Below are 27,875 nucleotides of genomic sequence, written 5' to 3'. Positions count from 1 at the left end.
CCTAAGCTACTTTTCCTCTTAACGTTTCTCCTAATTTTCCTTGTCGTTGAACCCATATCTTTGCTTTCCATTTCTGTTTTTACTTTCCGTTTTATTCTTTTTAGTATTACTGGGCCTATTCACTGAGCTCCCCTCAGTCACTGTACCTTGTACTGTCGCCCTTTTTGATTTTTGACTATGGCTTCTCTGCCTTACACTTTCCCCCTTACTGCCTTTTGTTTCTGTCCCTGTTTTACTACCTTCCAACTTCCTGCCACATTAATTTAAACACTCCCCAACCGCTCTAGCAAATAGGACATCAGTTCCAGTCCTGCCCAGGTGTAACCCGTCCAGTTTGTACAGGTCCCACCTGCCCCAGAACCGGTCCCAATGCCCGAGGAATCTGAGACCTTCCCCCTGACGCCATCCCTTCAGCCACTTATTCATCCTATATATCCTGTCATTTCTACTCTGACTAGCACATGGCACCGGTAGTAATCTTGAGATCACTACCTTCGAGGTTTCTTAACTTCTTAATTTCTTAACTTCCTTCCTAGCTCCCTGTATTCTGCTTTTAGTCACTCCTAAATAACTAACCAACACCCCAACTCCCTGTCATTCCCCTCCTCCCGCCCTGTCTTCTCCATTTTAACCCCGCCCCCTCTGCTGATGCCTCAATTCTCCTTGAAGAAATTGATGAACGGCTTACACCTCTGGGCAAACCCATCAACCGACCCTCTTAAGCTGAACGATTTTCTCCAGCTATAGGAACTCTGCCAGGTCGTTCACCACCCCACTCGTCTCCCCACCCCCCTCCCCTCCCCTCCCCTCTCCCCTCTGGTTTTGGTGGCTCCGAGACTTCCACTCCAGCAAAATCCGTCTCCAGGCTACCAGGGAGAGTAAAGGCAAGAACATCGGCCTCTCGCGTCCCCTGGACTCCTGGGTCTTCCGCCGCACCAAATATTGTCACTTCTGGACTCGGGACCTCCTTCACCCCCAACACCTCAGACATTACGTCCTCAAATCCCTGCCAGAACCCTTTCAGTTTCAGACATGCCCAAAACATGTGAACATGGGTCGCAGGCCTCACCTGTCCTTAACCCCTCAAAAAACCTACTCATCCTGGCCATCGTCATGTGCACCCTATGAACTACCTTAAACTGGATATGGCTGAGCCTCGCACACAGCGAGGATGCATTCACCCTCCTCAGACCCTCCTCCCACAACCCAGCCACCATTCCCCCAATGCAGTTCCTCCCATTTCCGTTTGACTTCCCTGATTAGGGCTCCCTCCAAGTCCATTAGCTCCTTGTAGATCTCGGAAAGCTTGCCCTACTTCTTCCCTCAATAACACCTTATCCTGCAGTCCCGAGGGTGGCAAATCAGGAAAGGACGGCACCTGCTTCCTCACAAAGTCCCAGACCTGTACGTTTTGAACCCGTTTCCACTGGGCAACTCATACTCCTCCTCCAAGCCCTCTAAACACACAAAGCTGCCCCCACAGACCGGTCCCAAAACCTCTCAGTCCCTGCCTATCGCTACCCCTGAAACCTCACATCCAACCAACTCCCAGTGCAAACCTGTGACTGCCGCAAGTCTGTGACTTCCCGTACCAGCCTCCCCGAACAGGCGCCGGAATGTGGCGACTAGGGGCTTTTCACAGTAACTTCAATGAAGCCTACTCGTGACAATAAGCGATTTTCATTTTTCATTTCATTCAAGTTGATGCCCACACCAAGGCATCTTCCAACTTTAGATGTTGCCGCGATAGATTCTAGTTTTATTCATAGTGTTATTCATATAGGGGCTTGTTGAATGTATATAGCTAATAAGCAAAATATTGAAGGCGTCTTGACTGTGGGAATCCAGTCATTTTCTCATGTATTGAATTAATCCCCATGTTTAGCTTATATCCGGACAACCGGCCAAACTCCTCCAAAATTCCCCCGATGCCTCCCAGTTGGTACGAGATATAACGAAACAGATTGTCCGCATATAGCGAGACACTATGCCTCCCTTTTACAAACCCCATCTGATCTTCCCTTATCACACAGTCCGAAATTCACGAGGCCAGGATCTTTTCCAGCAGTTGTTGTCCACATTTATTAACGATGTCAGTCGATAGGACACACACTGCTCCAGATCTTTATCCTTTTTTAGTTTTAGGGATATGGACACTTGCGATAATGTAGGGGGGAGCTCCTCCTTTTCCCTTGCATCATTATATGCCCTCACCAGCAGGGGACCCAAGTCACCCCCAAACATCTTATACAATTCTACAGGAAACCCACCCGGCCTGGGGCCTTCCCTGCCTGTATTGCCCCCCATACCCTCCACCATGACCTCCACCAGTCCAATGGGGGCCCGAGCCCCTCCACCAGGTCGTCCTCCACTCTGGGGAACTCAAACCCATCCAGGATATGCCACATTCCCTCCTCCCCCAACCGGGGGCTCCAATTCGTAGAGTCTCCTGTGAACCTCCTCCAACACCCCATTCACCCCCACCAGGTCCAGTGCCACTCTTCCCCTCCCGTCCTTCATACTTCCAATCTCCTTGTCCGCCTCCTGCTTCCTGTGTTGTGTCATAATATCCACTCATGTATATAATGAGATGCAGACAAGCTGTAATTGACACATAGGATGACCAGTAAGCATAAACACAGTACAGCCAATCACCAGACAGGACATTACCACTGTAAAGCCAGAGGGCACTAGGTTTCCCGTTCTCTCAGGACCCAGCTACTGAGACAGTCAGAGTCCACGAGCTAGCCAGTGCAAACACCATGCGGTAGCTAGTAAGTCTGGTCAGGCTACTACAAGGTCACCAGTCAGATCAGTATAGTGTCGACCCACAGCTGAATATGTATAGCAGTTCTATAGTTGAATAAAACAGTGTTGGAATTTTTCCAGTGTTAGACGTCTGTTTCTAACTTCCCTGTATTGAGTGCAGTCCACATCGAACCAACCTGCCTAACACATCAAGTTGTTGGGCCAGCATCCTACTAGCCTTCTTCCCATACTCATACACTGCCCCTCTGGCCCTCCTCAACTGCCCTACTTGCCAGCCCAAACTCCATCTGCCTCGCCTTCAACAATCCCGCCTCCGGGGCCTCAGAGTACCTCCTATCCACCCGCAGAATCCCATCTATCAACCTCGTCAACTCTGCTCGTTCCACCTTTTTCCTATGCGCCTGGATTGATATGAACTCCCCCCTAACCACAGCCCTGAGCACCTTCCATGGCATGGTGGCCGAGATCTCACCCGTATCGTTCAGTTCCACATACCCCTGAATGACGGCCCTTACCCGCCCACACACCTCCTCATCCACTAATAACCCTACATCCAGTCTCCACTGTGTGCGCTGACCACCCCCTCCTCCGTCCACTTGCAAGTCCACCCAGTGCGGCGCATGTTCTGAAACCACGATCGCCGAGTACCCTGATTCGACGACCCTCACCAGCAGCGCCTTGTCCTCCATGAAAAAAATCAGTCCGAGAGTACACCCTGTGGGGAGAACTCCTTCACCCTCGGCCTACCAAACCTCTACGGACCCACCCTGCACCACACCCCACCCCATGCGCTCCATGAGCCCCTTCAGCTCCTTCGCCACCCTCCCCAATCTCGGGTTTGACCGGTCCAAACCTGGTTCAATGGCCATGTTAAAGTCCCCTCCCATGATTAATCAGTTCGAATCCAGGTCTGGGATCTTCTCCAGCGCCCGCCTCATGAACTCCACATCGTCCCAGTTTGGGGCTTAGACATTTACCAAAACCACTGACATTCCCTCCAACCTCCCACTCACCATCACGAACTTCCCTCCCGAATCTGCCACAATATTCCCCACCTCAAAAGCCACCTGTTTGTTATCAGCATCGCCACCCCCGCGTCTTTATATCTAGTCCCGAATGAAAGACTTGCCCTATCCACCCTTTAGATGTACTGTAGTTTCTTTTGAACTATAATCATGAGCTTATTTTATATTGTTACAACCAGGTTAACAGCAGTGAACTATTTGGCTTACTTCTGAGTTGGTTATAAGGAAGTTTGAATTTCAAAGGGAGATGACATTGACAATTTCATATTTATACAAATATTTAACTGTGTACAGCTCGGTGAAAGGAATAAGCCTGCCATGTTCCTTAAATTAGCAAGTAAAGAATGAGTTTAATTGCTTAAACACGCATGCAGAATGATGCAGAAATTATAACAAAAGGGTTAAAATACAAATATACGTAACTAAACACTAATGCAAAACAATGGCACACACACAAAGAATTGGGTACTCCAAATAATAAAAAAATGTTTATTTAAAAAAAATACAGTAATCTGCCCCGGTCTACAAATCCCTGGCCAAACCCGAACTGCTCCATCATATTAAACAAGTACTGTATACCCACTCCACACGGACAAACACCTTCTCTACATCCATAGACACCACGGGCGAGATTCTCCGCACTCCCGACGGTGCGGAGAATAGCGTGGCTCGTAAAATTTTACGGCCACGCTGTTCCGACGCCCTCCCGCTATTCTCCCCCCCCACACGCCCAACTCCTGACACGAATCGCTGCCGCCGTTTTTTTACGGCCGGCAGCGATTCACAGCTGATAGATGGGCCGAGTTCCCAGCCCTTTACGGCTGTTTTTACGAACGGCAAACACACCTGGTCTGGCCGTTCGTAAAAACGGCCGTAAACACTCGCATTTTATAACCATGGCACCGATTGGCACGGCAGTACCACGGCCGTGCCAAGGGTGCCATGGGCCCGCGATCGGTGGGCACCGATCGCGGGCAGCGAGCCCGATGCCCGTGCACTATTTGTCCTTCCGCCGCCCCGCAGTATCCATTCGCGGGGCGGCTGAGGGGCATCCCGGCCCGCGCATGCGCGGGTTTCGCGCAAATACGCGATGACGTCATCCGCGCATGCGCGGGTTGGAGTCTTCCAATCCGCGCATGCGCGGCTGACGTCATATGACGCGTCAGCCGGCGCTAACTCGGGCAAGCGGGCTTAACGAAATTCGTTACGCCCGTGATGCCGGAGCTTACGGCGTCGGGCTGCTAGCCCCGACCAGGGACCAGAATCGGTTCCCGGTCGGGAAGGGGGGGGCTGGCGTCAAACCCGCCCGGATTTGACGCCAGCCTTACGATTTCTCCCCATATGGGAGAATCTCGCCCAATCACTTCAACCACACTCCCCCTGCAGGCATCATGATCACATCCAATAAGCTCCGTACATTCGCCGACAACTGTCTGCCCTTTACACACGTCGTCTAATCTTCACCAAATATCTTTGGCACGCATCGCCAGCATCTTCGGCAAAGGTTTTGCCTCAGCATTCAGTAACCATAAGACCATAAGACATAGGAGTGGAAGTAAGGCCATTCGGCCCATCGAGTCCACTCCACCATTCAATCATGGTTGATTTCAGCTCCATTTACCCGCTCTCTCCCCATAGCCCTTAATTCCTCGAGAAATCAAGAATTTATCAATTTCTGTCTTAAAGACACTCAATGTCCCGGCCTCCACCGCCCTCTGTGGCAATGAATTCCAAAGACCTACCACTCTCTGGCTGAAGAAATTTCTCCTCATCTCTGTTCTAAAGTGACTCCCTTTTATTCTAAGGCTGTGCCCCCGCGTCCTAGTCTCCCCTGCTAATGGAAACAACTTCCCTACGTCCATCCTATCCAAGCCATTCATTATCTTGTACGTTTCTATTAGATCTCCCCTCAACCTCCTAAACTCCAATGAATATAATCCCACGATCCTCAGACGTTCATCGTATGTTAGGCCTACCATTCCTGGGATCATCCGTAACAATATCGGCCTATATATAACCCACACTTCTCAGGGTGGTTATCCTTCTTTAGGATGTGAGATAAATGCCTGCGATAATGTTAGTGGAGGGGGCGAACGAGCTCCCCGATCTCCAGGGCCTTGTTATACCCCCACCATCAGGGGACCAAGCTCCAATCTAAACCGCTTACAGAACACGGCTGGGTATCTGTCTGGGCCTGGGGCCTTCCCGGACTGCATTGACTCCACATTCCCCCCACCCACCTCCCCTGCCCCCGGCCCCCACAAGATATCCACTGCCACTGCTCCTCGCAAATCTGCACCACACCAGCTCCCTCCACGCCAGCCCCCCCTCCCATTCCTCCCCCACCCAAGCCAAAGAAAAAACAGAACTGCAACCAACACCACACCCCCATTTTATCCCCACATCGATGCCATTAATTAGCCTGTCTGCTAGAATGGTGGCCCCCAACCAAGGTCCTCGCATTTCCCTGCCCCACCTCAAGACCCTCGTACCTGAAACGTCATATCCCCACCTCCCCTCCCCCACATGCCCCCCCATGCAAACCTAAACGCCGAACAGACATCTCCCAACATTAGAAAGGTAGAGAACAAAGTAAGATAGGAAAAAGGAGTAAGCAACATCAACCATATTGGCATCAACCCAGCCCAAAATATTTACAAGTCACCAATCGCGCGGTCCTGTAAAAACTTGCTCACCTCTTCTGTTGTGTCCGTATAGAACTCTTGGTTTTGGTAAGTTGCCCAGAGCCGAGTTAGGACAATATCCCAAATTTCACACCTTCCTGTGCACACCCGAGCCGTTGATTGACTAGTTCCGCTCCCAAATCCGTGTAAATTGAGACCACGTTACCTTCCCAGATGAATTCCTTTTGCTTCGCCCATCGCAGTATTTTCTCTTTATCCAGAAACTTGTGTAGACGCACCATCATCGCTCTTGGCTGCTCACCCGCCTTCGGCTTCCTCCTCAGCGCTCTGTGCACTCGGTCCACCTCGAGGGGTCGATCAAAGACCCTCTCTCCCATCAGCTTTTGCAACATTTGTGCCACACATTCTGTGGCCTGCGAATCCTCGATCCCTACCAGCAGCCCTACTATTCGGAGATTCTGCCTCCTCTCCCGATTTTCTAAATCAACCACTATCTCTCGCAGCCATTTTTTAATTCTTTGTTCTTTAGTGACTTTTAAGGGACTCTTGTCAAATAGATGAATAGGATGGGAATAGAGGGATGTGATCCCTGGAAGGATATAGGGTTTTAGTTCAGACGGGCAGCATGGTCAGTGCAGGCTTGGAGGGCCGAAGGGCCTGTTCCTGTGCAGTAATTTTTATTGTTCTTCAGCCTCTTCTGGCTCTCAGCTACCAGGGTAATCTTCTCCTCCAACAGGCCAGCCAGTCCTCGTGGTCAGCCACTGACTCTTCCATCTTTTGCAGCGATGCTCCATGGGCCTCGAACCTCTGTTCAATCCTCTCAACAGCTGCCCAAATGGGGTCAGCCACCTTGGCCAGATCCTCCAAGGTTTCACGCCGCTGCTGCTGGAATTTCAACATCAAAAAGTCGACAAATTGTTCTGTCGACCACCGCACTGGTTGTGCCTCCTCTGAGCCTGCTGCCATCTTAACTCCACTTAGAGAATACTCCTGGACCATTTGGTGCCCCCTTATCAATGCGCTTCTTGTCCAGTAAGGTTTAAACATGCCCCGTTATTGAAGACTTCTTGTCCCTCACTCTTCCACTCCCTTTCCATTTTATATTCACCTGTGTCTGGAGGTATTCAGGTACGATTAATTCCACCTCACATGGGAGCCACTGAGTGCGTGGCCACTTACACCATGGCCGCCACCGGGATGGGTTAATAGTTATGGTAATGAGATGGTGATGTGTATCATGATGTAACAGTGACATCAGCAGCCATGTGCAGGAGACAGAGAAGAGGGAATTGTACAAGAGAGAGATGTACTTGCCTCAAAGCATAGAATGTACTATGGTGTAAATAAAGGAGATTTTGAAGAAACGATAAAGACCCTGGGGGCCGGAGAAGGTGAGTTAGCTCGGAGTTTTACTTTGGTTAAAGGAAACCAGCATATAACATGACAGGTCCCATTCGGGACCAACGAGAGCGCCGGTCCCAGTCTGGGCCGGCTTTTCAAGTGTAAGGTAAATGAGCCCCAGAAGGGCGGGCCTCCGCCTACTAGTGGGGAAGCTGTCCATGTGATAAGCCATGGTGTTCAATCCTTGCTTGAACATTATAAGGGTTTTGTGAAGAATACCAAGTTTTTGGAACATTAGAGACCATAGACAAATCACAACCGAATTCTACCGAACAGGAAGATCGATCAGTGCACCCCCATGGGCCTTGTAGGGTTTAGTAGAGCAACCTACTGGTATTAGACCATAGTCACTCAGAACAAGGAGGGAGCAAACTTCCCAAACCAGAAAAGGCCTCAAGTTACCTGAAGAGAGATCCAAATAGGGATACTGTTGAAGATGGATTTTATTTTCTCAAGTAATAAGGGCAAGTATGCTGTGACATCCTTCGTTTAAAAATCCCCATGGGGTTGCAACTTATTCAAAAAAGCTGCTTCAAATACAATCTGCAATGAAGAACTCAAAGCATTTATAGCTTCTATTGAAGATTATTTATCATACATAAAGCTGAGCTTACCTCCTCCTCCAGCAGTTGTAAAATTGTGTATCGTTTCAAAGGATGAACCTTTCTGTGTGCATTTGCACTCGAGAAAGATGTTTACATAGTTTACATAGAATTTACAGTGCAGAAGGAGGCCATTCGGCCCATCAAGTCTGCACTGGCTCTACACTGCACTACCCAAGGTCAACACCTCCACCTTATCCCCATAACTCAGTAACCCCACCCAACACTAAGGGCAATTTTGGACACTAAGGGCAATTTATCATGGCCAATCCACCTAACCCGCACATCTTTGGACTGTGGGAGGAAACCGGAGCACCCGGAGGAAACCCACGCACAAACGGGGAAGATGTGCAGACTCCGCACAGACAGTGACCCAAACGGAATCGAACCTGGGACCCTGGAGCTGTGAAGCGATCGTGCTATCCACAATGCTACCGTGCTGACATACTGTGGGGTACGTCTTTGTTTGAGGTGAAGCACCTCAGACTCATCAATGCAATTGCTTGAAAATCAAATCTGAGATTATTGAGTTTCTCATAACTTGAATTTGCACCTGTGAAAGATGCTAACTGGCTAGCTTTTTAATTTGTGATTTGTCTATGGTCTCTAATGTTTCAACAACTTGGTGTTCTTCACAAAATCCTTATAATATCCAAGCAAGGATTGAACACCATGACTGATCACATGGACAGCTACTTCTGAGAGCACAATAAATCTGGATATTTAAAAATAAATCGAGCTATAATGCAACTTGTTTAATTTTACAAACAAACAGTGCAGATATACACCAGATACAGAAATCTGTGTGAGGTTAAGCATTAGGAAGCACCAAAAAGGAGATCAGGGTCTATGCACAAACTTTGGTGCACATGCATATTTAATAATAGCTTGGATTTGGTGGCCAGTAGTTAAAGGGATGACATTGATTTCTGACCTCAAAGAATGCCGCCCATAGCGATCTAATGATTTCTATGGTGTGGTTTCACTTTTCTTCACGTTAATTTAATTCCATTGTCAGCTGATGGGGATCTCTGGCACCCAGAAGCAGAGATGGCAACATACGGGTTAAGCAGCCAATCAGATTGAAGAATTCTCACAGACCTCAAAGCTGGAAGTAAAAATCATTGATTCTCCTTCACTCTTCAGTCACTGTTACACAGAGTTAGATAAAGATTGGGACACACACCCGGGTTTAAAATAGAAACTGAACTATCATGAATTTGTAAAGTTTTTAAAATTTTAAGAATGGAATAATTTTTATTTTAATGGCGAAATTTGACACTTTTCTCAGAGCCTAAGAGATTGTTCAGCAATAATCATGAACGTAGTATTCCATTACAAAGTACCTGATATCTCATTCAATGAGTTTCCCCAAAGCTTTTTACAGTGAGACTAATAACATAAAAAGCGGCAACTTACATCCATTCAATTTGCGGGGACTCCAACAATATATCCCGGAGATTGGGATATCACTGACAGCAGGTTCTGGGTCTATCTGTGCACATGTAAATAAACTTGTAATGACCATGAAGGCTGTTATTTCAACTGCAATCTGGGCCTATTTTTTTCCCAATAATGATGAAAATGTGCTTTTCTATTGTTTGATCATTGATATTTAATTTCCCCTTCATTGGTTTGCCATGTCCATTGTCTGTGTAGAGTCAGCCAGGAGCAAGAGCAGACTTCAAATTTCCTTGACCGCTTCCCTATGGGCTGTTTTGGCACAGAGTTTCTGGGAAAGGAAACATTTTTCCTGAATCACACGTCAAAATGTATTATGGCACCACAGCTATGTTTAGCAAAATTTATTTTGCAAGAATAAAAAAGTCTTCATTTCCAAGAAACCTGATTAACTTTAGGGTGCTGTGGTAAAATGGCCAATGGCCTGAATTTTAGGCTCGACATACAATTGCACACTTTAACTTAAGAATTGGACACTTTAAATTAAAACCACAGACAGGCCTGAGGGGAACTTGAACAGCCAAGCTCGAATAGACTGGACAGCCAGCCAGGGCAAGTCTGGACCTGCCCTGTAAACAAAACATCAGAAGATAATCGGTCCCATTCAAAGGGATCAATTGTTGTGGATTGCCCAGATGAAGCCAGACTTTCTGACACATAGATTTCCCACCTTTACCATATATAAAATAAAGTTCCGTGCAGACAATGCACCTGAAGATGGATCCCTGGGTGGGAGGGGGGGGTTCCTAATCTCCTGCAGAGTTGCAATTGGCAACTCCACTGGGTGCTGCAACCCCTGCCCCCAGACCTCATTGTCTGAGGGCCAGATAAACTTTTAGAAGGGCTCAAAGAGGGAGATAAGAATCGGACACCCTCCCCGGCCAGGACTTGATGCAGAGGCAGCGGAGAAGTGTCAACGGCGGACCAAAGACAGACGGAAGCAGTGTGCGAGTCTCACTTCGAAAATGAGGCCCGAGACGGAAAGATTCAGAGGATTGTACCCGCAGCTCGATCCAATTCATCGGCATGGGCAGTGTTAAGAAACTTAGGCATATTACAGTAATAATTTTGAGGGGAGGGGTAACTGTTTTATGGTGTTTGAAAATAAACTTGGATTGAATTGTCAACTTGTGTCTGTCTTTTGTTCATCTCGTAAATACGTTGCTCCTGGTTAAAACGTCTGAATCATAAACTGGTCAAAGTGTCAGAATTTTACACACAACAGTGGTGCTTTAAAAAGCAAATGAGGGACTTTTGGCAGAGCACCAATGGTGAATGATAAAACAGCAGCTGTAAATAATGTCAGAAAATGAAACAATTAAACTGGGCGTTCCCACAGAAAGCCACAATGTCAATACTTCGAGTGAATATGATTCGTGAGTCATTAAACTTGAGAGTTTCTCAATTTTATTCATGCTAAATTGTTGCAGATAATATTCTGCTCAATTTCTGAAGAGCATCCGGACACATCAAAGTATAATCAGTAATGTTTTGTTGAAATGTTTTAAACTCTGACCATCAGCCTGGAGTTAATGTGAAATTGAGTTTCACTTCCAACCACTTGCACTTCCTAAGTGAAGCAGGTCTCCCTTATCACTGGTCTGTTGTTGATACAAAATGGATGCCAACATTGTTCACTTACCAGCCAATAATTAGCCCTTGAGCTGTCTTTTATTGTCCCGGCTCCAGATGGATCATTAGTCCTTTCATTTATCATAAAATGCAGGCTTTGCCTCAAAGTCTAAGTCAACATTTGAAAGGATAAATAGGAGTGTTCGGGCCATCCTATGGTGGATATATTACATGACAGTCCAAAAATGCTTAAATTTAAGTTACCAGAGGAAACAATACAGCAGTAATTGTTTGAAAGTTAAATCTGAGATGAAAAATTGCTCAGGATCTTTTTTATTTAAAAAAAATACAACTGCAACTTCAGGGGAGATTGCAAAGTTAAAATTTGTATTATCGCTTATCTGATTACTGATCACACTCACTACTTTCTATTGGGTGTGGAAGTTACAATTCACCCACAGATACATGACTAACCTTAACAAGCACAAAAGAAATGAGTAGTGTGTCAATTTATTGATACTGAGAATATAAGGAATTAATACAAAAATGAGAGTCGCCCTATTAGACTAGGTTGATGCAGATGGAGGATATTGAGCTATCGATGTGACATTCAGATTTTTATCTGCTAACCATTGACATCTTAATCTGTGGCTGTTCATTGAACTAAGATTTCATGAAAGCTTCTCAGAAAAGCCAGACGACATTCACCAGCCACAGGAACATGGAGCAACACACAAAAAAACACCCGGATAGTAGTTATGACACAGGTTCAGTTTGTCTTCAATAATTTACTGCTAAAAGAAGTGGATAATCAGTGAGGGTACTTTTGTGATAATAAACAGAATGCATTGACGCCGCTGACGAGGCACCGGAGTATTGCGATTTGACGTGAACAAGCCACGATTTTGGCATCAACACTGATTCTCCGCCCAATCGTGTCTTGCGACTCCTGCGCCAGCCGATGGAGAATCCAGCACGCTATATAAATGCGAGTTGTTGTTGTTTGCTATTCATTTTTTTTAAAATTAGAGCGCCTAATTCTTTATTTCCAAATTAAGGAGCAATTTAGTGTGGCCAATCCACCTACCCTGCGCATCTTTGGGTTGTGGCGTGAGACCCACGCAGACAAGGGAAAAATGTGAAAACTCCACATGGAGAGTGACCCGGGGCCGGGATCGAGCCTGGGTCCTCAGCGTCGTGAGACAGCAATGCTAACCACCGCACCACCTACCTTTGCTAATACCTGTTACTATATACTTCAATTTAAGAGAAGGAACGGTGACCCTTAGTTTGAATGTCCTTTCAATTTCTAACTTCTGACCTATTTCGAACTCTGTTTCTGCAAAATCCAAACCAAGCTTGCTAAAACATTGGCAATGCCTGACGACAGACTGCGCAGGCTTTCAGACCGTTTTATCACTATACTCGATAACCTGTTCAAAGCTGCGAGCCATTCAAGTCTCATTTGAAGTTTCCACAGGAAATGCTCTGCAACGCAACAATTCTAATTCATTATCTGACGTTCACGTTACCCTCCCCTCATGCACTAGTGAAAGTATTTAGAGTTTGTGGTGCTTCTGGAAGTTGCGGTGCAACTTTCTTCTGCTTTGCCAGCTTTGGAAGGGGTTTTGAAGAAGGTTGGTCATTGTTTGCCTTCTGCATTCTGTTCTGGTCTGGATGAACATCCTGGGTGCTGCTGTTTTGTGTAAAATTTGTCTTGTTGATATCTGATGGGAAGTTAGGAACTGTAGCTGGAGAATTTCCATAATCATTCAAAGGTAACTTAATATCCTTCCAACGTCTAGCTCCAGAATTTGTGTTATATTGATACACATTGCCTGTGACTGAAACATTAAGTAGTCATTCAACATGAGCATGTTTCCTTAAGTACAGAAATGTTACTGAGAGAATACATTATTTCTTGTGGGCTGTGCATCAAAGCCAAATAACTGCTTAAACTTTCATCTGATTCAAATTTACCTGTTTTGAGAGTAAATATTATGTCAATTTTATTTGATCTATTCTTGACATGGCCGTCACTGGAATTTATTCCCCCATCCCAGTTGCCGGGGAGATGGTAGTGAGCTGCCTTCATGAAGCTTAATTATGGTAAAGTGGTTTGCAAAACCCATTCAGAGGAACTTAGGAGGGGTAGTAGGCCATTCAGCCCATTGGACCTGCTCTGCAGACCATCATGGCTGATCATCCACTTTACTGCCTTTTCCTCACACTAGGTTATTAGCATTGTTGAAGTCTGTCATTCTCTGGTTTAAACACACTCAGTGACTGAACTTCCACTCTGGGATGGAGACTTCCAAAGATTCACAACCCTCGGAATTCTCCTCATCTCGATCCTGAGTGGTTTTCCCCTTATTTTGAAAGTGTTTCCCCTGGTTCTAGCCTCCCTAATCAGGGAAACATCTTAACTGCATCTACCCTGTCTATCCCTTTACATATTTTGTAGGTTTCAACATGGTCACCTCTCATTCTTTGAAACGCAAGAGGAATAATGATAATCACTTATTGCCACGAGTAGGCTGCAATGAAGTTACTGTGAAAAGCCCCTAGTCGCCACATTCCGGCGCCTGCGCGGGGAGGCTGTTACGGGAATTGAACCGGCGCTGCTGGCCTTGTTCTGCATTGCAAGCCAGCTGTTAAGCCCACTGTGCTAAATGCAAGGAACTCGAGACCACTGAGTCTAAAATCAGCAGTAATAAGTACCTCTCCTGATGTCCAACCCCCCCCCCCCCCCATGCCAACCCCCACCCCATGGACTCCCTGGCCTGTCAATTTCAATCAGACCTTTAAACCTACCTGCTTTACAGCAGCTAGCGCTGTCAAAAAGAGTAGGGGGGTGGGGGGGGGGGGGGGGGGGGTTTATCCTCCTTCACTCCGACTCTCTCAGACTTTGATTCCGGGCTTCAGAGACAGCGGTGATGCTTGAGTTTCCCCCCGGCTTGAGACAGAAGATTGAGAAAGACGGGCACGGATGACATTTGGCACAGGTAGGTGGGCACGGAGTGGCAATCCGACGTTGATAGCTGCTTCAAGGAAGTTACCCTTCATCCAATATAATCGATTCCCGCATTTTCCCAATGTAAGGCTAACAGGTCTGCAGTTCCCCATTTTATCTCTCACTCCCTTCTTAAATAGTGGAGTGCAGTTAGCAGTCAACCAGGTTGATATGGGACTTGTTCCAGCAACAAAAACAATTCTCCCCTGAACTGAGCATTCAGGCACACAAGTTGGGGTTAAATCCTTTTTAGGAAAGGTGGTAAAATTGGTCTCCAGCTTTCACACAGTAATATCAAAACACAAACTGCCTGCTGAAATTAGCCTGGAATTTGTACTTTTCTGGGTATTGATTCTTCCTGGACAATAAGAGTATCAATTTAATAGGTTACATTTTCAAATTGTAATGTAATTTCAATGTATTTAAACCTGGAATAAGGAACATGGCTCGCAGAAAGGTTAAATATAATGATCATAAGACCACAACAAGGAATATGAGCAGGAGTGGGCCATTCAACCCTTCAGACCTGCTCCACCATTCAAAGAGATCATGACTGATCTGACATGATAATCCTCAACTCCACTTTCCTGCCTTGACCTCCATTACCCTCGATTCCCTTAATATTTAAAAATCTGTCTATCTCAGCCTTGAACATACTTAAGGACCCAACCGCTATAGCGTTCTGTGGTAAAGAATTCCACAGATTCACTACCCTCTGAGAGAAGAAATTCCACCTCATCTCTGTCTTAAATGGGCGAACCCATTACTCTGGGATTATGCCCTCTGGTCCTAGGCTCTCCCACAGGGGCAAACAACTTCTCAGTATCTACCCTGTCAAGCCCCCCGTGAATCCTATATGTCTCAATCAGGTCACCACTCATTCTTCTAAACTCTAATGAGTACAGGCCCAACCTACTCAACTCTCCTCATAAGGAAATCGCTCCATACTCAGGATCAAGCTAATGAACATTCTCTGGACTATTTCCACCTCCTGGATATCGTTCCTTGAATAAGGAGACCAAAACTGTTCACATTATTCCAGGTGTATTCTAACTAATGTCTTGAATAGTTTTAGCAAGACTTCCATATTTTTATACTCTTATCCAATTGAAATGTAGGCTAACATTCCTATTACCTGCTGAACTTGCATGCTCTCATTTTGTGATTCATGCATGAGTATCCCCAAGTCCCTCTGTGCTGAAGCTTTCTTCAGCCTTTCTCAGTCAATAATCAGCTTGTTTATTCTTCCTTCCAAAGTGCATAACTGGGCATTTTCCGATATTATATACCACCTGCCAAGTTTTTGCCCATTCACTTAACCTGTCTATATCCCTCTGTAGATCTTTGTGTCATACTCACCACTTGCCTTCCCAACTATTTAAGATGTGGAAGCTGAATTTGGATGAAGTTAATTTTACAGTCTAAAATTGATCTTCATGGCAAAATATGTCAAGTTACTTCATTCTGTGATAAATGATTGTTCAATGTTATTATTTTATTCACGGTGCATCTTTTCAAGTCAAATTTTTGGAAGGGAAATATCAGGTTGAATTCTTCCACCCCGCCCGCCGCAAGAACGCCACGGTGGAGAGACGGACAATGAAGACGTCCATTGACCTTGTGCGGGATTATGCTGTCATTGGGCGGACGCTGCCGGACAATCCCGCTCATCGTTTTTCAGGTTTGTGTTATAATCCATAAGTACCTTACGGGGTGGCCCATGTAGAATTTGAGTTCCCCCGTCTAAACAATGTCTAGTTTATATGGTATATAAAGCCAGTCAGTTTGGCACTGGCAAGGCAGGCCCAGTTGGGATCTACCATGTGATGTATATAATAGTTACTGTAAATAAACTACGTTTCTTTGAACTACTCAATGTGGACTCCTTCGTGGCCTTATAAAAGTGCCTTTAGTTGCCTGAAAAGTATGATTTTGGATAGAAGTTAATGTTACCTTCAATGTCAAATAAACAGTCCTGCAACTAAAATAGAAATAGAATACTGCAGATGTTGGAAATCTGAAATAAACACAGCACTGGAAAACTCCGCAGCTTTGACAATGTCTGTGCAGAGAGAGAGTTAACATTTTGATTCCAATGTGACGTTTCTTCAGAAATTAAGAGAGATTGAAATGAGATGGGTTTTCTACTGTGGAAAAAAGGCAGTTAGAGCAAGAGGGAAGGTCAGCAATAGGTTCGAGAGCGGGAGAGACAAAGATATCATGGAGCAAAAGGCAAAGGGTGTGGTTTGGTTGCAGAAAGTAAGAAAGCATTAGTTCAGAGCAGGGTTTCCCAAACTTTTCAAACTATGGGACTCCTAGTTGACCCTCCAAGATCATCAGGGAACATCAAGCATCCTCATGATCCCCCCCCCCCCCCACCAATTTTTGCTGTGAAATCAAATATAAACAAGTATTTTCTAACTGTACCTAATATATATTAGGAATTAGGAAGAGGCTCACAGTCACAAGTACATTCACCAGCTATATGGCGCCCCTCACATTAACCCCTGGCCAAACCACCCTCCCCCAGCCCCTTAACGTTAACCCCTGGAAGTAGTGGCTAATCTGGTATTCAGTAAAAGGTTCTCTAGGTCAAAAAATAATTGTGTTACATTTCATAATTTTTAATAGGAGTAATGATGCTGATAACTGATTCTCATTTCGGACACTCACCTCGCTCCCTCGCACACACACACACAGATCATGGCTCTCTCATTCACACACACACACACACACACATTCATGGCTCTCGCATTCACATACACACAGTGTGGTGAATGTGTAACTGGTAATTCACACTGTACCTTACTATTGTCCCTGTGGGCCCCATCTGTGAGCCACTGTGCAGCCCAGCCCACAGGGGGAGATGAGAAGCATGTACAGGGCTCCACCCTAGGCGCCACCCCTGTTAGGGAGTATAAGTGCTGCGGTCCTGCGAGACCCCCCTCAGTATTGTGCAGTCGCAGGCAGGCTCAGTTGTAAGCCAATTAAAGCCACAGTTTACTCCAACTCGTGTCTCAGAGTGAATTGATGGTCACATCAATTTAATCGACTAAAAGAACTACTATGGAATCAGCCCTCAAACCTGACCGACTGGAACTCGATCCACAGGCTGCAGAGGCAAAGTAATTTTTTTTGCATTGGCTTCGGTGCTTCAAGGCCTACCTGGCTGCGTCGACGACTTCCTCCGTTATAGATTAACAGAAACTAAGTCTTCTCCACGCACGGGTGATCCATCGTATTTCTACTCAACTTGATGAAGCTGACTCTTACACTGAGGCCCACGCGATACTCGACCGCCTGTACGTGTGGCCCGTGAATGAAGTCTATGCGTGACACATCTTCACAACTCATCGCCAGCGCCCTGGGGAGTCGCTAGATGACTATCTACGTGACCTCAAAGCCCTAGCTCGTGACTGTAACTACCAGGCCGTGACAGCCACTCAGCACATGGAACTCGCCGTCCGAGACGTGTACGTTGCGGGGGTCTGATCAAATTATGTGCGGCAGCATCTCCTTGAGAAAGGGGCCCAGGACCTGGAGGACACAGTAAAACTGGCGACCTCGCAGGAGGTCACTTTCCAAAGCCTAACTGCGTTCCTGGCCAATCACGCGACCCCATCGTGGACCCCCGACCAAAGGCTGCCCTAGGCCTGCGCCGCGCGGCCACCCGCCCACCACGGAGGACTATTGTGCAATTTTTGCGGCCAGCCCCAACACCCCCGGCAGCAATGCCTGGCCCGCAACGGAAGCTGCAGCAGCTGCAGGCGAAAGGGACACTTCGCTAAGGTCTGCCTGGCCAAGTCAAAAACTCAAACTCTAACTCGAACACTCGCTTCCCCGACTCTCAGGCCCGCAGATCCCGCAATGTGGCAGAGTGTCTACCGACTCCACCTCCACACAACATGTGGGACTCACGGGGGCCGCCACTACTGCGACTCTGACCATACAGGGCGCCGATTACACTAATTTCCAACTGCATGTGCTCCCAGACCTCTGCGCCCCTCTCCTCCTGAGACTGGATTTCCAGTGCAACCTCAGGAGCCTAACACTCAGTTTTGGCGGACCCCTGCCCCCACTCACTATATGCAGCCTAGCAACTCTGAAAATAGACCCCCCTCCACTCTTCGCTAATCTCACTGCCAACTACAAACCAGTGGCCACTCGCAGCAGGAGGTATAGTTTACAGGGCAGGGTGTTTATCAGATCCGAAGTCCGGTGTCTCTTGCATGAAGGAGTCATAGAGGCCAGTAATAGCCCCTGGAGAGCTCAGGTGGTGGTCATCAAAACCGGGGAAAAGCTCCGGATGGTGATTGATTACAGCCAGGCCATTAACCGGTTCACGCACCTCGATGCGTACCCCCTCCCCCGGATTGCAGACATGGTAAATCAGATCGCACAGTACCGCGTGTTCTCCACGGTGGATCTGAAGTCTGCATATCACCAGCTCCCAATCCGCCCGGAGGACCGCCACTACACGGCATTCGAGGCCGATGGCCGCCTCTTCCATTTCCTCCGGGTTCCCTTTGGTGTCACGAATGGGGTTTCGGTGTTCCAACGAGCAATGGACCGAATGGTGAACCAGTACGGGCTGCGGGCCACGTTTCCGTACTTGGATAACGTCACCATCTGCGGCCATGACCAGCAGGACCATGACGCCAACCTCCACCGATTTCTCCAGACTGCTCAAAAACTCAATCTCACCTACAATAAGGAGAAATGCGTTTTCCGCACTGCCAGGCTAGTCATCCTCGGCTACGTAGTGGCAAACGGGGCCCTAGGACCCGACCCTGACCATATGCACCTCCTCTTACAACTCCTTCTCCCTCACTGTCCCAAGGCCCTCAAGAGGTGCCTCGGATTTCTTTCATACTATGCCCAGTGGGTCCCCAGTATGCGGACAAAGCCCGCCAACTATTTAAGCCACCCTCTTCCCACTGTCAGCAGAGGATCGCCAGGCCTTGAACTGCATTAAGGCGGACATCGCCAAAGCCGCCATGCATGCGGTAGACGAGTCCGTCCCATTCCAGATGGAGATCGATACATCAGAGGTCGCTCTCGCTGCCACCCTTAACCAAGCAGGCAGGCCGGTCGCGTTCTTTTCCCGAACCCTCTCCGTTTCGGAACTTCGACACTCCTCAGTCGAAAAGGAAGCCCAAGCCATTGTGGAAGCCGTGCGGCACTGGAGGCACTACCTCGCGGGTAGGAGGTTTACCCTCATCACCGACCAAAGATCGGTTGCCTTCATGTTTGACATCTCGCAGCGGGGCAAAATCAAGAATGACAAAATCTTGCGGTGGAGGATTGAACGCTCCACCTATAATTACAATATAGTATATCGTCCTGGGAAGCTCAATGAGCCCCCAGATGCCCTGTCCCGCGGCACATGTGCCAGCGCGCAAGATGACCGACTACAGGCTATCCACAATTACCTCTGCCACCCGGGGGTCACCCGGCTCGCCCACTACATCAAGGCCCGCAACCTGCCCTTCTCCACTGAGGAGGTTAAAGCCGTAAAACTAGAATTGCCCGATCTGCACGTAGTGTAAACCGCACTTCTATAGCCCAGACAAGGCCCACCTGGTGAAGGCATCCCAGCCCTTTGAACGCCTGAGTATTGATTTCAAAGAGCCCCTCCCTTCGAACAACTGTAACACCTACTTTCTCAACATTATAGATGAGTTCTCCCATTTCCCGTTTGCCATCCCATGCCCCGATATAACCAGCCCCAAGGTTATCAGAGCCGTGCACAGCGTCTTCACCCTGTTCGGTTTCCCCAACTATGTCCACAGTGACAGGGGTTCATCCTTCATGAGCGACGGGCTGCGTCAGTACCTGCTCAGCAAGGGCATCGCCTCGAACAGGACTACCAGCTATAACTTCAGGGGAAACGGGCAGGTGGAGAGGGAGAACGCGACCGTCTGGAACACCGTCCTACTGACCCTACGGTCCAGGAATCTCCCGATCTCCCACTGGCAGGAGGTCCTCCCCGACGTGCTCCATGCAATTAGGTCCCTCCTTTGTACGGCCACAAATCAGACTCCACATGACCGCTTATTTGTCTTCCCTCGGGGAACTACCACAGGGGCCTCGCTTCCATCCTGGTTGAGGACACCGGGCCCTGTCCTCCTTTGGAAACACGTTCGGACACATAAGACCAACCCACTGGTAGAGAGGGTCCAGCTCCTGAACTCGAACCCCCACTCCGTGTATGTCAAACACCCGATGGCCAGCACGACACCGTCTCCCTCCGGGACCTGGCACCCGCAGGCTCTACCACCACTACCGCCGATATACCCCCCCACACTACACCCCACCCGACCTCCCACGCCCCGCGTCCCAGCGCCTATTTGCTTCCCGCGCTCCCTTCCACCCGGCACACCAGTCTGCAGGAACAAAGCTGAGGAAGAACCATCCTGGAGTCCACCCCAGGACGCGCACCGAACATCCTTCCACAGCCCTCCGAAACGGCTGCAACACCAGTGCTTCGTCGGTCGCAACGCACGATCCGGGCACCGGACCAACTGAACTTGTAGACCCGTCACCCCTGCCGGACTTGATTTTTTAACAGGGGGTGAATGTGGTGAATGTATAACTGGTAATTCACACTGTTCCTTACTGTTGTCCCTGTGGGCCCCATCTGTGAGCCACTGTGCAGCCCAGCCCACAGGGGGAGATGAGGTGCATGTACAGGGCTCCGCCCTAGGCTCCACCTCCTTTAGGGAATATAAGTGCTGCGGTCCTGCGAGACCCCCCTCTGTATCGTGCAGTCGCAGGCAGGCTCAGTTGTAAGCCAATTAAAGCCACAATTTACTCCAACTTGTGTCTCAGAGTGAATCGATGGTCGCATCACACAGATTCACATCTCTCACATATACACACACACAGATTCATGGCTCACATTCACACACATACACACACAGATTCATGGCTCTCACATTCACACACACACACACAGATTCATGGCTCTCACATTCACACACACACACACAGATTCATGGCTCTCACATTCACACACACACACACACACAGATTCATGGCTCTCACATTCACACACACACACACAGATTCATGGCTCTCACATTCACACACACACACACAGATTCATGGCTCTCACATTCACACACACACACACACACACAGATTCATGGCTCTCACATTCACACACACACACACAGATTCATGGCTCTCACATTCACACACACACACACACAACAGATTCATGGCTCTCACATTCACACACACAGATTCATGGCTCTCACATTCACACACACACACAACAGATTCATGGCTCTCACATTCACATACACAGATTCATGGCTCTCACATACTTACACACAGATTCATGGCTCTCACATTCACACACACACAGATTCATGGCTCTCACATTCACACACACAGATTCATGGCTCTCACATTCACACACACACACACAACAGATTCATGGCTCTCACATTCATACACACAGATTCATGGCTCTCACATTCACACAGATTCATGGTTCTCACATTCACACAGATTCATGGCTCTCACATTCATACACACAGATTCATGGCTCTCACATTCACACAGATTCATGGTTCTCACATTCATACACACAGATTCATGGCTCTCACATTCACACAGATTCATGGTTCTCACATTCACACAGATTCATGGCTCTCACATTTACACACACAGATTCATGGCTCTCACATTTACACACACAGATTCATGGCTCTCACATTCACACACACACACCACATACATTCACCTTCCTCTCTCTCACAGACACACACATGCATGCACACTCAACCCCCTCTCACATACACACATGCCCCTCACGCACACACTCACCCCATCATACACACACACATATATGGGCTGCATGGTAGCACAGTGGGTAGCACTGCTGCTTCATAGCTCCAGGGTCCCAGGTTCGATTCCCAGCTTGGGTCACTGTCTGTGCAGAGTCAACACGTTCTCCCCGTATCTGTGTGGGTTTCCTCCAGGTGCTCCGGTTTCCTCCAACAAGTCCCGAAAGAGGTACTGTTAGGTAATTTGGACATTCTGAATTCTCCCTCTGTGTACCTGACCAGGTGCTGGAGTGTGGTGACTAGGGGATTTTCACAGTAACTTCATTGCAGTGTTAATGTAAGCCTACCTGTGATAATAAAGATGATTATTATTATCCACGCACGCACACACACACACACTCATCCCTCTCACACACACACACACTCACCCCCTCTCACACACACACACCCTTCCACACACAGACATACTCACCCCCTCTCACACACACACACAGCCCCTTCCACTCACGCGCACTCACCCCCTCTCACACACACTCAGACCCCCGCTCTCACAAATACACTTCTCTGAGGCCTGAACCCCCTCCTGCTTTCTCACACATGTCTCTCGCTCTCTCACATTTACACACACATACCACATACATTCACCTCCCTCTCTCACACACAAACCTCTCTCACAGACACTCATCCCACACTCTAACAAACACTCACCCCCCCACGCACTCAACCGCTCACAAACACACTCACCCCCTCTCTCACACACTCAACTGCTCACTCACACACTCAGCCCCCCACACACTCAACCGCTCACAAACCTACTCATCCCCTCTCTCACACTCAACCACTCACACACACTCTCCCCCTTCACACACTCAACTGCTCACACACACATTCATCCCACTCTCTCATGCACATTTTCCCCCTCTCTCACATGAACAAAATCACCATCTCTTACATACACACACTCGCCCTCCTCTCTGACACTCACTCTCATCTCTCACCCACACTCACCCCCCATGTACACTCCCCTGTTCACACACACTCACTCCTCTTACACACACTCATCCCTTTCTCGTACACACTCACATTCTGTCTCACACAAATACACTCATCCCCTCTTCCACACACATTCACCCCTCTCTTTCACACTCACTCACCTTTCTTTCATACACACACATCCTCTCTCATACAAACACACTGATCCCCTCTTCCTCACACACACTCACCCTTCACGCATACATCCCGCTCACACACACTCATCCCTCTCACACATACCCTCACTCTTCACACACACACACCTCACCCTTCACACACACACACACACACTCACCCTTCACACATACACTCACCCCCCTAGCAAAGATACACTCACCCTCTCCCACACACATTCATCCCCACCACTCTCTCACAAATGCACCTCTCCAAGACCTGAACACACCTCCCCCCCACCCGTTCTCTCACACACTTCTCCGGGGCCTGTTGCTGCTTCCCGCTGCCTCTTTCTGTCACTGGCTCTATTCTCAGGATCAATCTTCACTTTTGGCCATTGGTTTTTCTGCCCAGCAACAGCCAGAATCAATTGGGCCAATCACAGAAAAGCATCACGGATCACTGTCTGCCGATAGACTGACTATCATAGAAATATCTAAAATAGAAGCAGGTGGAGGCCATTCGGCCCTGCGAGCCTGCTCCGACATTCATTATGATGTTGATCATCTGATCCTGCATTCCCCCCCCCCGCCCCCCCCCCCCCCCTCCCCCTGCCCCACTCGCATATCCTTTGATCAACTTTAACCCAAGTGATATATCCAACTGCTTCTTGAAAACAAATAGTGTTTTGGTCTCAGCTGCTTCCTGTGGTAGCGAATTCCACAGGCCGACCACTGTCTGGGTGAAAAGATTTCTCCTCACCTCAGTCCTAAATGGCCTATCCTGTATACTCAGACTGTGACCCTTGTTCTGGACACCCCCACCATCGGGAACATCCTTCTTGTATCTACCCTGTCCAGGTTTTTAATGAGCTCCCCCCCTCATTCTTCTGAACTCCAGCAAATACAATCCTAACCAACTCAATCTCTCCTCATATTTCAGTCCTGTCATCCTGGGAATCAGTCTGATAAACCTGCTCTCTACTCCCGATAGAGCAAGAACTTCCTTTCTCAGATAAGGAGACCAAAACTGCATACTATATTCCAGATGTGCCCTCACCAAAACCCTGTCCAGTTGCAGCACAACATCCCTGCTCCTGTACTCAAATCCTCTCACGATGAAGGCCAATATACTATTTGCCTTCTTTACCGCCTGCTGCCCCTGCATACTTAGTGTCAGCGACTGGTGTGCAAGGACACCCAGGTCTCATTGCAAATTCCCCTTTCAGATAATAATCTGTCTTCCCATCTTTGCTATCAAAGTAGCTAATCTCACATTTCATAGTTATTTTCTATATTGGTCCTTTTCAACCAGCGATTGCCAGTCATGTGGCAGTCAAGGACCACCTGGAGACACTTCATGGACTGTGAACCCCCTGGTCCAGTGTAAGAACAAAGGACAGTTCTGTCTGTAAGCAATATATGAAAACAAGATACAGACTGGTTAGAAATAAAGAATGAAAATAGAGGGCAGAGGTCATGGCACTGCTCCCTTGTGACACCCTGGTCACAAGGTGGGTGGGGTTACTGGGTTATCGGGATAGGGTGGAGATGTTGACCTTGGGTGGGGTGCTCTTTCCAAGAGCCGGTGCAGACTCGATGGGCTGAATGGCCTTCTTCTGCACTGTAAATTATATGAAAAAAACTCCTTTATTACCCCAACACCTCATCCCTTTCTCACAGCACCTTCTCATGCAATCACAGGTGATATAATACCAGCCCTTTTACCTCCTCTGTCCTTACGATCTAAGGCTCCAAACACTCCTTCCAGGTGGAGCAATAGTTTACTTGTGCTTCTTTCAATTTAGTGTTTTGTATTGCTACTCAAAATGTCACCTCCTGTACATTGGGAAGACCAAACATGGGCCGGTTGACCACTTTGCGAAATGCCTCCATTCAGTTCACAAGCATGGCCCCAATTTTCCTGTTGCTTACCATTTTAATTCACAATATTTCTCTCATGCTCGCATTTCTGTCCTCAACCTCGCTACAATGCTGGCCAGCACCATTACGAGTACAGATATCTCCTGGCCCTTGAAATGTTCATGAAATTTCACGAATGTCGTGGTCCCCAGCCTCACAAAGGTGTCGTAAACCATAGGCTGCGCGAGGGAACTTTTTGAAAGTTAAAAAGGTCTTACCCATGCTCTCCGTGCCAACCTGTGTCTTGCTGCGCACCCCTAAAGCTCAGTCATACCCACCATGTCCAGCTATGGCACTTCAATGTCAACTTAACCAGTATAGAATCATTGACATGCGTGGTATAGCTTTAAAACAACCAACCATTCATTCTGTAACTTTCTTACAAAAAAAACTCCTTTTCCTCCAACCCTATAGGAGCGTCAATCAACCAGCCCTTTAAAGTATCAGCAGCAGAACCTGCCCACTGGATTCCTCTTTATCTTGTGCAATAAACATTGAGCAATTGATAGAATGTGCTGGAGAGCCAGAGTTATCAATCAAGATATTTGGGGCTCGCAGCCAAAAATACACACTGAGGCTTGGCTGAGAGCCAAACATCCATTAGTCTGTTGAAACAGCTGTGCCCAAGGGAACACATTGCCTAATTGACAGGTTTTTTTGCAGATCTATTTCCCAATTACCAAATGTTTATTTGCACAGGAAAAAGGTGTTAAGTGCTTGTAGTTTCTGCCACAGACACATTATATGGGGCTGTTGTAAAAGGCGTCTTGTGTAAGAAATTTAAGGATGAACAACTTTGTTTTAGAGCTTTTTCACAAAAGACATTGTTATCGTAAGATGTATTGATTCAATGCAGAGTGTATACTGGGTAAAGGAATATTGAAGCGGCATAGGTTGGTATGGAGGATATGAGTGACCATTCTGGGAATGAGTTGCTATGAGGTGTGGGTGTGGGAGGGGGGAGGTGTGGACTAGATGGCTTTCCACTTTATTGTTTGTATTGCAATCCCAAAGGACTGAGGCAGGTCTATTAAACAGCCCGCCTCCAGGCTCGGTGGCCCCTATGACTGCCTCCGAACTGTCTCCTAGTGGGGGCAGAAGACATGACTCCAGTTAGCAGCCCCCACCAGCACCCAATCACCAGAACAAAAGTCGTGCTCTCGCAGGCACTTTCACCCAAGGTGGGCGTGCCAAGCCTGGAAGTTTCCCAACTTGGAGCTCAAAGATAGTAACCATGTTTCTCTTCCTGTTTTTAGTCCGGCAACGAAACTGAGGGAAGAAGGCTTTGCCTATACCATTGAAAGCCATGGATTAGGTCAAGGTGTCATGACTCAGCCATTTCACTGATAAAGAAATGTTCTGTGGGTGGAAGGAGCGCAGTTTGAAGGAAATCGAATGTTGATTCACTTTCATGTTCAGCTTTTATTTCATGTTTGCAGAGAAATAGGCTTACGGAGAATAGAGGAAAGAGACCTGATTAGAGCGACAGGTTCTCTGAGGGCAAGAATGTTTAATTGAAATGAAGGCAGAACAGTCATAACTGTAGCATTTTGCAATGTGAGACTAGAGGGACAGTGGGAGAAATAAACATGCCCCCCTCCCCCCCGGGGTGATCAGGGAAGGAAGAGTATGGAAGAAACCAGCTGATGGCTCATTTGTTTCATGTCAAAATTGCCATACATATTAAAAATGGGAATTTACCTGGATCCACAGCTTCTCCATTAAAGATTGTATCACGCGTGACCATTTCCTGAAATGCACAGAACATTCAGCAGGATAACATTTCATGTGTTATTCTCTTAGAATCATAGAATCCCGACAGTGGAGAAGGAGGCAATTCAGCCAATTCATTCCTCCCACCCCATCCCCATAACCCTACCGAACCGGGGCAACTTTGGCCACGAAGGGGCAATTTCTAACGTGGTCATCTTTACTGTGGGGGAAACCGGAAAACCCGGAGGAAACCCACACAGACGCGGGAAGAACATGCAAACTCCATGCAGGCAGTCCCCTGAGGTTGAATTGATCCCAGGTCCCTGGCGCTGTGAGGCAATAGGGCTAACCACTGTGCCACCGTGCTGCACTAAAGCTTTATCTTGTGGCCGATTGAGCACGTTAATTGGTTGTGGTGATATGATTTGCATAGCTGTCTGCCATTGGGGCAGAACACCGGCTTACCATTGGCTCTGGTCGGTCATGTGCCTCTCGACCGATTGGTCTAGAGGCTGAGTCAACCACGCCTCCTTGCCGAGGTGTAAATAGTCAAACGCCCGGCGGTCGTCCATTTTATTGTAGACAACCGCAGGACTAAGTTCTAGTTTATTAAAGCCTGACTTTTGTAAAGCAACTCATCTCTCGTGCAATTGATGGCTCATCATTGGTTAAGTGGGGAGGCTATGAAAATGTACCTCTCTGCTTGCCGCTATTTATATTTGAAATATGGGAAGTCATAGCCTCGACAGGATGACCTGAAACAAGAGTTTCTACATAGCGTTTATACCATGGAACATAAGGGGCAGATGT

General features: G+C 47.7%; 1 protein-coding gene across 1 annotated transcript in view; it reads right to left on the bottom strand.

The window, feature by feature from the left end:
* Positions 1-12,275: 12,275 nt before the first annotated feature.
* LOC119954759 (cadherin-related family member 3-like) overlaps positions 12,276-27,875 on the bottom strand; it is a 103,772-nt gene continuing 88,172 nt past the window's right edge. Inside the window, exons 18-19 of the mRNA XM_038780302.1 lie at positions 27,054-27,102; positions 12,276-13,319 (exon numbers count right to left, since the gene is read on the bottom strand). Of these exons, the coding sequence (XP_038636230.1) occupies positions 13,015-13,319; positions 27,054-27,102 (354 nt within the window). The 3' untranslated portion in view covers positions 12,276-13,014. The remainder of the gene's footprint in view (positions 13,320-27,053; positions 27,103-27,875) is intronic.

Source organism: Scyliorhinus canicula, chromosome 20 (genome assembly GCF_902713615.1).
Source record: "Scyliorhinus canicula chromosome 20, sScyCan1.1, whole genome shotgun sequence".
NCBI lineage: Eukaryota > Metazoa > Chordata > Chondrichthyes > Carcharhiniformes > Scyliorhinidae > Scyliorhinus > Scyliorhinus canicula.
Note: the sequence above shows the minus strand (reverse complement) of the source record. Positions and strands in the feature narration are given on the sequence as shown.